At 64.2% G+C, this 13,096-nt stretch overlaps 1 protein-coding gene across 4 annotated transcripts in view; it reads left to right on the top strand.

The window, feature by feature from the left end:
* Positions 1-13,096, top strand: part of Ptprn2 (protein tyrosine phosphatase receptor type N2) — a 594,518-nt gene that overhangs the window by 232,979 nt on the left and 348,443 nt on the right. For all 4 annotated transcript variants that reach the window (XM_069997165.1, XM_069997166.1, XM_069997163.1 and 1 more), the window contains exon 5: positions 7,700-7,994. In XM_069997165.1, coding sequence (XP_069853266.1) covers positions 7,700-7,994 — 295 coding nt within the window. The remainder of the gene's footprint in view (positions 1-7,699; positions 7,995-13,096) is intronic.

Raw genomic sequence — 13,096 nt, 5'->3', positions numbered from 1 at the left:
CACCTCGACAGTATGAACCTAGAGGATGAACAGAGCTGGCGGAGAGCACAGAGGAGGAGCACAGCATGGAGAGCACAGAGGAGGAGCACAGCATGGAGAGCACAGAGGAGGAGCACAGCATGGAGAGCACAGAGGAGCACAGCATGGAGAGCACAGAGGAGCACAGCATGGAGAGCACAGAGGAGCACAGCATGGAGAGCACAGAGGAGCACAGCATGGAGAGCACAGAGGAGGAGCACAGCATGGAGAGCACAGAGGAGGAGCACAGCATGGAGAGCACAGAGGAGGAGCACAGCATGGAGAGCACAGAGGAGCACAGCATGGAGAGCACAGAGGAGCACAGCATGGAGAGCACAGAGGAGGAGCAGAGCATGCAGAGCACAGAGGAGCACAGCATGGAGAGCACAGAGGAGCACAGCATGGAGAGCACAGAGGAGGAGCACAGCATGGAGAGCACAGAGGAGGAGCACAGCATGGAGAGCACAGAGGAGCACAGCATGGAGAGCACAGAGGAGCACAGCATGGAGAGCACAGAGGAGCACAGCATGGAGAGCACAGAGGAGGAGCACAGCATGGAGAGCACAGAGGAGGAGCACAGCATGGAGAGCACAGAGGAGGAGCACAGCATGGAGAGCACAGAGGAGGAGCACAGCATGCAGAGCACAGAGGAGCACAGCATGGAGAGCACAGAGGAGCACAGCATGGAGAGCACAGAGGAGGAGCAGAGCATGCAGAGCACAGAGGAGCACAGCATGGAGAGCACAGAGGAGCACAGCATGGAGAGCACAGAGGAGCACAGCATGGAGAGCACAGAGGAGGAGCACAGCATGGAGAGCACAGAGGAGCACAGCATGGAGAGCACAGAGGAGCACAGCATGCAGAGCACAGAGGAGCACAGCATGGAGAGCACAGAGGAGCACAGCATGCAGAGCACAGAGGAGCACAGCATGGAGAGCACAGAGGAGCACAGCATGGAGAGCACAGAGGAGCACAGCATGGAGAGCACAGAGGAGGAGCACAGCATGGAGAGCACAGAGGAGGAGCACAGCATGGAGAGCACAGAGGAGGAGCACAGCATGGAGAGCACAGAGGAGGAGCACAGCTGGCCAGAGAGCCAGAGAACCTGAAGAACTGGACCTGGGCAGTGTGAACTCATCCTGGGGAACACAGGTGTGGCCCATCTCACAGAGTGGAACAGCAGGAGAGACCTACCAGACAGGGAAAGGAGTTCCTAGTTGCCCCTGGTGTAGATGGGGTGAGGGAGCGGCCCTGGTGCCTGTGGTCCGGAGCTCCATTCTGCGGAGCCTCTGGAGAAGGCAGCAGGTGGTAAACAGCATCTTACAGAGAACAGAAAACACTGGAGGGCTGAGAACTCAGAGGGCACCTGTCCAGAAGGCCTATGAGTTCCTCTGATTCAGGAGACTGGAAGCTGAAACAAACAGGTTCCAGGGAACCGACATTGAACCCTGCTGGGGTGAGGGGACTGAGGTCCATGCGGACCAGCACTACTGGCTGACGGACTGCCAAGATACTGGGAGGACTGAGATCCACACGGATCATCACTGCATGATGGAGGACTGAGATCCACACCGATCATCACTGCATGATGGACTATGAAATGATGGAGGACTGAGATCCACACGGATCATCACTGCATGGTGATGCACTGTGAGATGATGGAGGACTGAGATCCACACGGATCATCACTGCATGATGATGGAGGACTGAGATCCACATGGATCATCACTGCATGATGATGGAGGACTGAGATCCACACGGATCATCACTGCATGATGGAGGACTGAGATCCACACGGATCATCACTGCATGATGACGGAGGACTGAGATCCACACAGATCATCACTGCATGATGATGGAGGACTGAGATCCACACGGATCATCACTGCATGATGGAGGACTGAGATCCACACCGATCATCACTGCATGATGGACTATGAGATGATGGAGGACTGAGATCCACACGGATCATCACTGCATGATGGACTATGAGATGATGGAGGACTGAGATCCACACGGATCATCACTGCATGGTGATGCACTGTGAGATGATGGAGGACTGAGATCCACAGGGATCATCACTGCATGGTGATGGAGGACTGAGATCCACACGGATCATCACTGCATGGTGATGGAGGACTGAGATCCACACGGATCATCACTGCATAATGGACTGCTGATGTTCAAGCAGGGTAAAATTGAGAGATGAGCTCTATGTCTATTGTACTAAAGCCAAACGTGTGTACAGGTGAGTGTGAGAGGAAAAGGGGCTGTAATATAGGAGGACCAGGAGAAGCCCAAACAGCAAACAGCAGAGGCATTTTATAGCGATCTAAGGCCAGCTTATTGATATTTTAGAAATCTTTGATCCTTTTTGGATTTTTAAAAGGCCCAACCAACGTTTCTAAGTCTCCTTCTCCCGCCTCAGCTGAGCACAAGCGGTGTAGTTTTCCTGCCGCAGACAGAAGGGAGCCTCCCGGGCGCCCGTCCCCGTGGGACGTGCTCCCTGCTGCGTGGGTGGTGTCAGAGTCCCGGCGGGGCACACACGCCCCTGGGAGGACCCCTCGCGCAGCCCCTTGCTGCTGGAGTGGGTAGAATGGAGATGGAAGCTCTTCCCTTTCTTTGCGGATGTGAGGCGGCGGGAGCGCCGAGGGCGGGCGCCGGGAGGAGGGGCAGGGGCAGCGACGGCAGCGGGGACAGAGCCTCTCTGCCCAGAGCGCGCTCTGTCTGAGGACTTGCAGACACAGCCTCGTGCACAGAGATTCCCGTTGGCACCACTTAGTGTAAATGCCACTTCCTGCACGATTCCTCCACCCTGTCCTTCTGCAACCTTGCGGGCTCTGTGAGATGTAAGGACCTCATCAGCACCGGCTTCTCGGAGTAGACGCTCAGAGGAGCACAGCACACACTGGCGGGGACCTTTGGATCCCCGTGGGGCCCGATTCTAGCTGGATGACAGCGCTGTCCCAGCAGGGCTCCCACACACGTCTCCTGCCGTCCAAGCGGGCGCCACACCAGTAGACACTGCCACTGTCATGTGTTGAGACAGAGAGAGGGAGAGACGAGAGAAACAGAGACCCAGACCCAGACATGGAGAGAGAGGACAGAGAGACACAGAGACTCAGAGACAGCAAAATAGAGAAACACAGGCAGAGAAACACATAGGCTAGACGAAGGGCACAGAGAAATGGAGATAGGTAGATAGATACCGAGACAGACAGACACAGACCTATGACAGAGCCACAAAAGCAGAGCTACGTGGATAAACAGACAGAGGTAGAACGGCACAGGGAGACACAGAGATGGGCTAGACAAGCCACGCTCTGCACGCGGCCCAGCCCCAGCAGCTCCACATGGACGGGCAGGCGGTTACAGCAGCGCCCAGGTCCCCTTCCACCCTTCCTGAGCCCAGCCACCGCCTGCGCCGGGGGCCGGCCTCGTTAGGAAGCCCGGGCAGAGTCACTGCGGCTGCTTCCGGGCAGGCCTCGTTAGGAAGCCCGGGCAGAGTCACTGCGGCTGCTTTGCCGGGGGCTGGCCTCGTTAGGAAGCCCGGGCAGAGTCACTGCGGCTGCTTCCGGGCAGGCCTCGTTAGGAAGCCCGGGCAGAGTCACTGCGGCTGCTTTGCCGGGGGCCGGCCTCGTTAGGAAGCCCGGGCAGAGTCACTGCGGCTGCTTCCGGGCAGGCCTCGTTAGGAAGCCCGGGCAGAGTCACTGCGGCTGCTTTGCCGGGGGCCGGCCTCGTTAGGAAGCCCGGGCAGAGTCACTGCGGCTGCTTCCGGGCAGGCCTCGTTAGGAAGCCCGGGCAGAGTCACTGCGGCTGCTTCCGGGCAGGCCTCGTTAGGAAGCCCGGGCAGAGTCACTGCGGCTGCTTCCGGGCAGGCCTCGTTAGGAAGCCCGGGCAGAGTCACTGCGGCTGCTTCCGGGCAGGCCTCGTTAGGAAGCCCGGGCAGAGTCACTGCGGCTGCTTCCGGGCAGGCCTCGTTAGGAAGCCCGGGCAGAGTCACTGCGGCTGCTTCCGGGCAGGCCTCGTTAGGAAGCCCGGGCAGAGTCACTGCGGCTGCTTCCGGGCAGGCCGTGGCAAGTCTGATCAGGTGCCTGTCAGTGCTGCCTTCGGGCTGCGGGCAGATGGGAGCAAAGATACCCTGATTATCTGATTCACCGGCGGGTGTCTGAGGCCTGTGAGCGGCCAGCAGAGGCCCCTCTGTCTTCCTCACAGCCCTGGCTCTCGGTCCGCCAGCCGCCCTGTCAGTCTGGGCCATCGCTGTGCCGCTTGAGGAGGGGAGTGCGGCAGCCCCGGGCCCTCCGCAGGGGGTCGGGGAGGAGGCCTGAGGGGAGCCGCCGCGGACACCGGCTCCAGAAAGCTGCGCTGCTCTGCCCCACGGAACAAAATCACCACCTTTCAAGCCAGCGTTGCTTTTCGGTGGTTCTAATCAGCCATTGATCTATCTCACCTAACTCACACGTCCGTCTGCAAGCTGTCTGCGGACAGGCCCACGTCAGCGCTGTTCTCCCTCAGAAAATGTCCCGTGGGCTCTGCGCGCAGCAGGCATGGCAGTGAGGTGCGGGCAGTGGCGGCCGCTGTGCTGTGGGGTCTCCACCCAGCACGCCTCCCAGCCCCGCCCTGCAGGGCACAGCCATTGCTCAGACCGACAGGAAGCTCCGGGGGGACCCGCTGCCGTTGGTGGTGGGGACGGTGCTGTGGATGTTGGCGCTGTGCCGACACTGAAGCTCGCGTCTCCACTGTTGTTGAGGTGGGACGATGCTACTATGGATGCTGATGGTGACTCTGGCTGCCACTTCTCGAATTCTCTGGGCCCTGTGCTAAGCCAGGCGCGTCCCTGTGTTCACCAACACTGGGCCTCACCGAGGGGCCCAGACTAAGGTGTCTCCTACGGAGTTGAAGGTCTTGGTGCAGGAGAGTCTTCATCCATGCTGAAGCTGGTTGGGGTCCATGCCTCTGCTGATTTACACCATCGTCCGCATTATCTCAGAAAACCTCATGCCATGGATGCGCTCAGACTAGAAACGTCTTTACAGAGCCCTGTAAACAAGCCGTAGTTCTGAACTCAAGCGGACGGGCCTCTCCGCAGTGTTCCGTGGGGTCCTGATGGCTTCTGGGAAAGCAGGGCCGAGAGTGGCAGTGAGGCTCCGTGTCCAGCACTGCCAGGGAGTGGACTCCATTACCACATCACGCAAAGAGCGTCTCGCCTCAGAGCTGAGATCCAACTTAGGCCCTCCCCTGGGGCGAGAGGCAGGAGAAGAGAACCCTTTCCTCCTGGAGCCAACCGCTGCCCCCCGGAGGGCAGCTTGGTGTCTGGAGCATTTGCAAAGCGTGGGACCAGCCTTCCCATTAGCTCTCCTGTGTGCTGCCTGCCAACATGTTCGAGTCTCTTTTCACCCTAATTTGATCCTGAGCATAAACAAGCCACTGTTCATCCTCGCCTGCCACACGGACACTGTGATTCTGTGCTGCGGTGTTGTGCCTGGAGCGGTCCAGTGTGACGCTAATCAGAGGCCTTGGGCCGGAGCTCCAGGTTCGGCTGCGTGCTGGCGGGGGAGGAGGCGCTGCAGGTAAATTAATGAAGCTTCCGGATGCAGACCCTGGCCGCAGCACAGCAGCCCGAGCAGGTGTTGAGAGACAGACGGCCCTGGATTGACACCTAGGCCCAATTTGTGGGAAACTGCTAGAGGGGCTGTTGTGTCTCTCTCCCAGTTTACTTTGCCTTTTCTAAAGGAAGAGCAGTTGATTTCAGCCGGTCCTCGGGAAAAAGTGAGTCAGTCTGGCTGATAGTTAAAAGTCATATCATTTTAGAAACAACCACAGAAAAATCTCCTCAGAGACCATGTCAAACTCCTTATTTGCCAGGAGAAACAAGTTTTAAAAGGTGAAGTGATTTGCCCAAGTTCTTCCCTGTCAGCTGCAACCAGCCCAACATTACCACCCCCAGCCCCGGACCCTTGGAATCACTGATCCGGGAGTGAGCTGTGGCTTTGTACCTGATGACTCACGATCGCTATGGGCCAGCAGCCTGCGGTGAACGGCAGCCTCTGGGGTCTCACCGTGAGACCGCTGTGCTCATCCAGGGAGCTGTACGGGGGCCATCATCAGAACTCCGCTGCGCTCCATGCTAGGGTGAGGATGAGCACTGGCCTTGCTTGTCCAGGGCTGTCCTAGAAGAGGAGCGAAGGGGAAAGTCTCAGAGCTCCACAGGTGACCTCAGGCGGTGAAATGGTATTTATTTATCAAATCGGCCCTGACAGCTGCCCTTCAAAAATATTGCTGCATCAGGTGTAGAAATATCCCAGATGCACAGCAGAGGAGCTGGAGGGAAATAAACTCCCGCAGTCGGAGCACGCCGGCGGGGGACGCCGGCCCCGCGGCCGCGTGCTCCACAGCATCTCTGCAAAGGGAAGGCACAAGGTCCCCCGAGGCGGCACGTCCCCGGAGAGGATGCCCGACACGACACGAGCAGTCTTCAGAGAAATGCCGACAGCCACAGTGAGCCCCGGGAGCCTGGGATGCTGGGACAGGAAAGCCGGACCAGGCAGGGAGCGGAGGAGCCGCAGAGCGGCACAACGATGCAGAAGACAGCTTGCGGTTCTCAGGGCCGCATGGTAGGTGCCCCAGGGACTTGAACTCGAGAACTGAAGGCAAGTGTGCCCACCCTGCTTGTTCAGAGCAGCATTCAGAATAATCAAAAAGTGAAGACTGCCTCCAGGCACCCGTGGCTCACGCCTGTCATCCCAGCTTCTCAGGAGGCTGAGATCAGAGGATCATGGTTCAAAGCCAGCCTGGGCAGGAAAGTCCATGAGACTCTTATCTCCAATAAACCACCAGAAAACCAGAAGTGGCGCTGTAGCTCAGGTGGTAGAGCAATAGCCTTGAGCTGAAGAGCTGAGGGACAGCGCCCAGGCCCAGAGTTCAGGCCCCAAAACTGAAAAAAAATAAAGACTATCCAAATGTCTGTGGACTGTGAAGTGAATATACAAAATGCGATTTTATTACCCCACTTTAAATAGGAGAGAGATTCTAACACCAACCTGATGGTGCTCTTTGGAAGTGAGTCAGAAAAAAGGTTGTGTTGTGGGGTTCTTTTTTGTGGGGGGAGGTCTGGTCGTGGGCCTGAACTCTGGGCCTGGGTGCTGTCCTTCAGCTCAAGGATAGTGCTCTACATCTTGAGCCACAGCCCCACTTCCGGCTTTTTTCTTTTTGCTTATGTGGTGCTGAGGAATCGAACCCAGGGCCTCAGGCATGCAAGGCAAGCGCTCTACCACTGAGCACCTTCCCAGCCCCTGTGGGGTTCTGTTTATAGCAGAGGAGCCTCCAGAGACAGTGTACAGCAGCTCTGGCTGCCACGCCAGCCGGTGTGGACGAGGTTTGTGTTGGGGACAGAATTATTTAGCGGTGATGTTTGGAGAGCCCTGTGAGCTCACGGAGGACCGCTGAGTTGGTTCCCTGGGCCTGTGAGTACCTCCGTAGCTCACAGTATAAACCAGAGCCACAGCAATGATGAAAGGTGGGGCTGGGGTGGCGGGTCGGCAGGGGGACGGGTCCTGCCTTGGGTTCACGTTTCAGAAGGCCTCGTCCTGTCTGGGCCTCCAGGACCCAGCTCAAAGCCACTTGAGCATGGCAGCTGGTGGGCGCTCGGTTCTCGTCCTGATCTGTTCTTCCGTCCCCCCAGGGCCAGGACCCCTTCCCCGACAACGTCCTGACCTACGTGGCGCGCGCGTCCGCGCTGAGCTACCCTCCCGGGCTGCGGGCCTCCGGCCGGCTCCAGCCCGACAAGCTCAGCCCCGAGGAGGACATTGGTGTGGACCGACGGCGCCCCCCAGGGCCCCCCAGGGAGGGCAGCCCCGCACTGCGGTACTTCCTGCACAACCCCGCCAGCGTGCCCAGACTCCGCCCGGCCCCGGAAGCCGCCAAGAAACAGCCTTCACCTGCAGGAGGTCCTGGAGACGCGCCAGGCGCCGGCACTGGTGAGTGTCCGGCGGCTCCCTGGCCACACGATGGACCACACGCCACCGCGCCCCCGGCCTCCTCCCTGCGCCCAGGCTGCTCCAGCGTGGAGTCGGCCAGGCCCAGCGCTCGGCTCCCCCCCCCCCCCCGTCCCCTCCCCATCACTGCCTCGGGGCACGCCCCCCCCACGGCCCCGCGCTCTCGCCCCCCCCCACGGCCCCGCGCTCTCGCCCCCCCCCCACGGCCCCGCTCACGCCCCCCCACGGCCCCACTCTCGCCCCCCCCACGGCCCCGCGCTCTCGCCCCCCCCACGGCCCCGCTCACGCCCCCCCACGGCCCCGCGCTCTCGCCCCCCCCACGGCCCCGCTCTCGCCCCCCCCACGGCCCCGCTCACACCCCCCCCACGGCCCCGCTCACGCCCCCCCCCACGTTCCCCCTCCCCCGTTCTCGCCCCCCCACGGCCCCGCTCTCGCTCCCCCCACGGCCCCGCTCACGCCCCCCCCACGGCCCCGCTCACGCCCCCCCCACGGCCCCGCTCACGCCCCCCCCACGGCCCCGCTCTCGCCCCCCCCACGGCCCCGCGCTCACGCCCCCCCCACGGCCCCGCTCACGCCCCCCCCACGGCCCCGCACACGTCCCCCCCCACGGCCCCGCTCTCGCCCCCCCCACGGCCCCGCACACGTCCCCCCCCACGGCCCCGCTCTCGCCCCCCCCACGGCCCCGCTCACGCCCCCCCCCACGGCCCCGCTCACGCCCCCCCCACGGCCCCGCGCTCTCGCCCCCCCCACGGCCCTGCTCACGCCCCCCCCACGGCCCCGCGCTCTCACCCCCCCCACGGCCCCGCGCTCTCGCCCCCCCCACGGCCCCGCTCTCACCCCCCCCACGGCCCCGCTCACGCCCCCCCCACGGCCCCGCTCTCGCCCCCCCCCCACGGCCCCGCGCTCTCGCTCCCCCCACGGCCCCGCGCTCTCGCCCCCCCCCACGGCCCCGCGCTCTCGCCCCCCCCACGGCCCCGCGCTCTCGCCCCCCCCCACGGCCCCGCTCACGCCCCCCCCACGGCCCCGCGCTCTCGCCCCCCCCACGGCCCCGCGCTCTCGCTCCCCCCACGGCCCCGCGCTCTCGCTCCCCCCACGGCCCCGCGCTCTCGCTCCCCCCACGGCCCCGCGCTCTCGCCCCCCCCACGGCCCCGCGCTCTCGCCCCCCCCACGGCCCCGCGCTCTCGCTCCCCCCCACGGCCCCGCGCTCTCGCTCCCCCCACGGCCCCGCGCTCTCGCTCCCCCCACGGCCCCGCGCTCTCGCTCCCCCCACGGCCCCGCGCTCTCGCCCCCCCCACGGCCCCGCTCACGCCCCCCCCACGGCCCCGCTCACGCCCCCCCCACGGCCCCGCTCACGCCCCCCCCACGGCCCCGCGCTCTCACCCCCCCCACGGCCCCGCGCTCTCGCCCCCCCCACGGCCCTGCTCTCGCCCCCCCCACGGCCCCGCTCTTGCCCCCCCCACGGCCCCGCGCTCTCGCCCCCCCCACGGCCCCGCGCTCTCGCCCCCCCCACGGCCCCGCTCACGCCCCCCCCACGGCCCCGCTCTTTCGCCCCCCCCCACGGCCCCGCGCTCTCGCCCCCCCACGGCCCCGCGCTCTCGCTCCCCCCACGGCCCCGCTCACGCCCCCCCACGGCCCCGCGCTCTCGCCCCCCCCCACGGCCCCGCGCTCTCGCCCCCCCCACGGCCCCGCGCTCTCGCCCCCCCCACGGCCCCGCTCACGCCCCCCCCACGGCCCCGCTCTTTCGCCCCCCCCCACGGCCCCGCGCTCTCGCCCCCCCACGGCCCCGCGCTCTCGCTCCCCCCACGGCCCCGCTCACGCCCCCCCCACGGCCCCGCTCACGCCCCCCCCACGGCCCCGCGCTCTCACCCCCCCACGGCCCCGCGCTCTCGCCCCCCCACGGCCCCGCGCTCTCGCTCCCCCCACGGCCCCGCGCTCTCGCCGCCTCAGGCAGGCTTGCTGCCGGCCCGCGCCGGCCACTCCTGTGCCACACTGGAGGGCTGCAGACGGTGAGGTCCTGGTTTTGCCCTGGGCCGTGGGGTCTGAGGCCGGTGCCCGCCCCAGCAGCGTGCAGGAGACGGAGACGTGGCCAGGCCCCGCGGGCAGCGCCGGTATGAAGACTTAACTGTAGCCGAAAGTCCCATCTCCTACCCCTGCTGCTGGGGGGGGGTCCTTGTTCTGGCACTCGCCCTGGACATTTATCGGACCTTAGTCACCAAGGAGGCCGTCACAGCCTGCGTGTCCGCGGCCTCCCGCGCACCTTCCTGAACTCAGGGCCCGGCCGCTTTCCTGAGCTTTGTTGCTCAAGGCCGGAATTCCACCACTTGGCCCACAACTCTACTTTTGCTTTTGTTTTGTTGTTACTTGGAGATAAGAGTCTCATGGTCTTTTCTACCTGGGCTGGCTTCAAAGCTCAATCCTCAGATCTCAGTCTTCTGAGTAACTAAGCTTATAGGCAGGGGCCACTGGCGCCAATTTTTAAACACACAGTTTAGTGGCGTTAAATCCTCCTTTCCTCCCCTCCCCTCCCGCAAAGACAGCAGGTAGCTCCCCTCCCCTCCCCTCCCCTCCCCTCCTGTCTTCTTAGCTCCCTCCTCCCCTCCCCTCCCCTCCCCTCCTGTCTTCTTAGCTCCCCCCTCCCCTCCCCTCCCCTCCCCTCCTCTCCTGTCTTAGCTCCCTCCTCCCCTCCCCTCCCCTCCTCTCCTGTCTTCTTAGCTCCCTCCTCCCCTCCCCTCCCCTCCCCTCCTGTCTTCTTAGCTCCCCCCTCCCCTCCCCTCCCCTCCCCTCCCCTCCTCTCCTGTCTTAGCTCCCCCCTCCCCTCCCCTCCCCTCCCCTCCTCTCCTGTCTTAGCTCCCCCCTCCCCTCCCCTCCCTTCCTCTCCCCTTTCCTCCCCCCTCTCCTCTCTCTTCTCTCTGCTGGGTATGGAACCAAGGCCTTATGCAAGGCAAGTGTTCCCACACGAGCTACATCCTAGCCGAGGGTGTTTATTTGGGGCATCTCTCTTGAGCCTCCCTGGGCTCCCTCTTGGTTCTGTCCCTACATGCACTGGAGGGAGCCTGCCGGGACCCCTCACTCACAGGAGCACCCCAAGCCTGCCGGGACCCCTCACTCACAGGAGCACCCCAAGCCTGCAGTGCTGGGACCCTCACACACAGGAGCACCCCGAGCCTGCAGTACTGGGACCCTCACACACAGGAGCACCCCGAGCCTGCCGGGACCCTCACACACAGGAGCACCCCGAGCCTGCCGGGACCCTCACACACAGGAGCACCCCGAGCCTGCAGTGCTGGGACCCTCACACACAGGAGCACCCCAAGCCTGCCGGGACCCTCACACACAGGAGGAGCCTGCCGGGACCCTCACACACAGGAGGAGCCTGCTGGGACCCTCACACACAGGAGCACCCCAAGCCTGCCGGGACCCCTCACACACAGGAGCACCCCAAGCCTGCTGGGACCCTCACACACAGGAGCACCCCGCATCCCAAGTCAGTGCACTGTTTCAGTAGAGGAAAACCAGACTGGAATGCTTCTGTCCTAGAGAAAGTATGTCAGGCCCAGGGCGTTGGGGTGTTTCCTTTGAGTTACTGCGGTCCTGCAGAGTTGAGGAAATCTGTGCATCTCTGAGAGCTCAGAGCTCTAACTCCAAGCATGTCTGCTGGCTTGAAAAGAAAAGAAAAGGCCTGAACTGACTGCCTGGTGCCTGTGGGTGACCTCTGACCCTGCCCCCTGAGGGTCGGTGGCTGGTCGCTGCTGAGCTCCTTGTCCTGGGCCCCTGCCTCTGCTGGGGCTTGTGAGCCAGCGCCTTCTCAGTGGGAACAAGACACCTCTCCTCAGAGGTGTCCCCACTGGAGGGAGCCGTCAGGATGAAATGCCGCTTGTGTTTCAGTCTGTCACCCTGTTGTGGGTCAGCCAGCAGCCCGAGCTCCCCGGGGAGGGGGGGCGGGAGCGGGGGAGGGGAGGGAGGGGAGGGGGGGCAGGGGCGGGGGGGGGAGGGAGGGGAGGGGGGCGGGGGCGGGGGGGGGGGAGTCTCTGGCGGCAGGCTGCGCATCTCCAGCCGCTCTCCGGTCACGCTCCATCTGCTCCCCGGCCCTAGGGGATACCTGCTGGCACTTGGACCAGGTAGCAGCAGCTGTGTGTACCTGGGGACCCTGACTCTGCTCTGGGCTGCCCCACCCACCTCCTGTCTTCCACGGCCCCTGGGTGCCAGCTGGAGCCGCTGTCATCTGGGCTGCTGAAAACCCAGCCGGGTGTGAACTTGCTCACCAGGGATTCTCCTCTGAAGTGTTGCTGGCAGGTGGCACACAGCCCTGCTTCCCTCGAGCGAGCGAGCGAGCGCATCGCTCACCTCTGAAAGCCTGCCCAAGCCCAGCCGTATGTGTGGAGGGCTCTTTTTGAGAAATCGAGTGGAGAAACGCGTTGACGTGTGTCTGCTGTGGGCTGAGGGCAGAGGTGGCTTAAACTGCTCCCTGCCAGTGCTCACCCCCACCCCCACTCCTCCTCCCACCTTCGGCCGCAGGAAAGCCTGAGCTCCGTCCGCACCCAGCCTTCCGCGGTGCTCCGTCCTTCCTGCTGCTTTCCCACAGCCCGAAACCCGCTCGGCACCGCCCCTCACCATGGCAACACTTCCCTCGGGGAACACAGGGCACTGGAGGGACTGGGCCTCCAGGCCACGGGCACGCTCACGGAGCACCTGGGCCTCCAGGCCACGGGCACGGGCACGGAGCACCTGGGCCTCCAGACCACGGGCACGGGCACGGAGCACCTGGGCCTCCAGGCCACGGGCACGCTCGCGGAGCACCTGGGCCTCCAGACCACGGGCACGGGCACGGAGCACCTGGGCCTCCAGGCCACGGGCACGCTCGCGGAGCACCTGGGCCTCCAGGCCACGGGCACGGGCACGGAGCACCTGGGCCTCCAGGCCACGGGCACGCTCACGGAGCACCTGGGCCTCCAGACCACGGGCACGCTCGCGGAGCACCTGGGCCTCCAGACCACGGGCACGGGCACGGAGCACCTGGGCCTCCAGGCCACGGGCACGGGCACAAAGCACCTGGGCCTCCAGGCCACGGGCACGGGCACGGAGCA

Source organism: Dipodomys merriami, unplaced genomic scaffold (assembly GCF_024711535.1).
Source record: "Dipodomys merriami isolate MVZ:Mamm:240054 unplaced genomic scaffold, mDipMer1.0.p SCAF_5, whole genome shotgun sequence".
Classification (NCBI taxonomy): Eukaryota; Metazoa; Chordata; class Mammalia; order Rodentia; family Heteromyidae; genus Dipodomys; species Dipodomys merriami.
The sequence above is the reverse complement of the archived record's forward strand: the minus strand, read 5'-3'. Positions and strand labels throughout refer to the sequence as shown.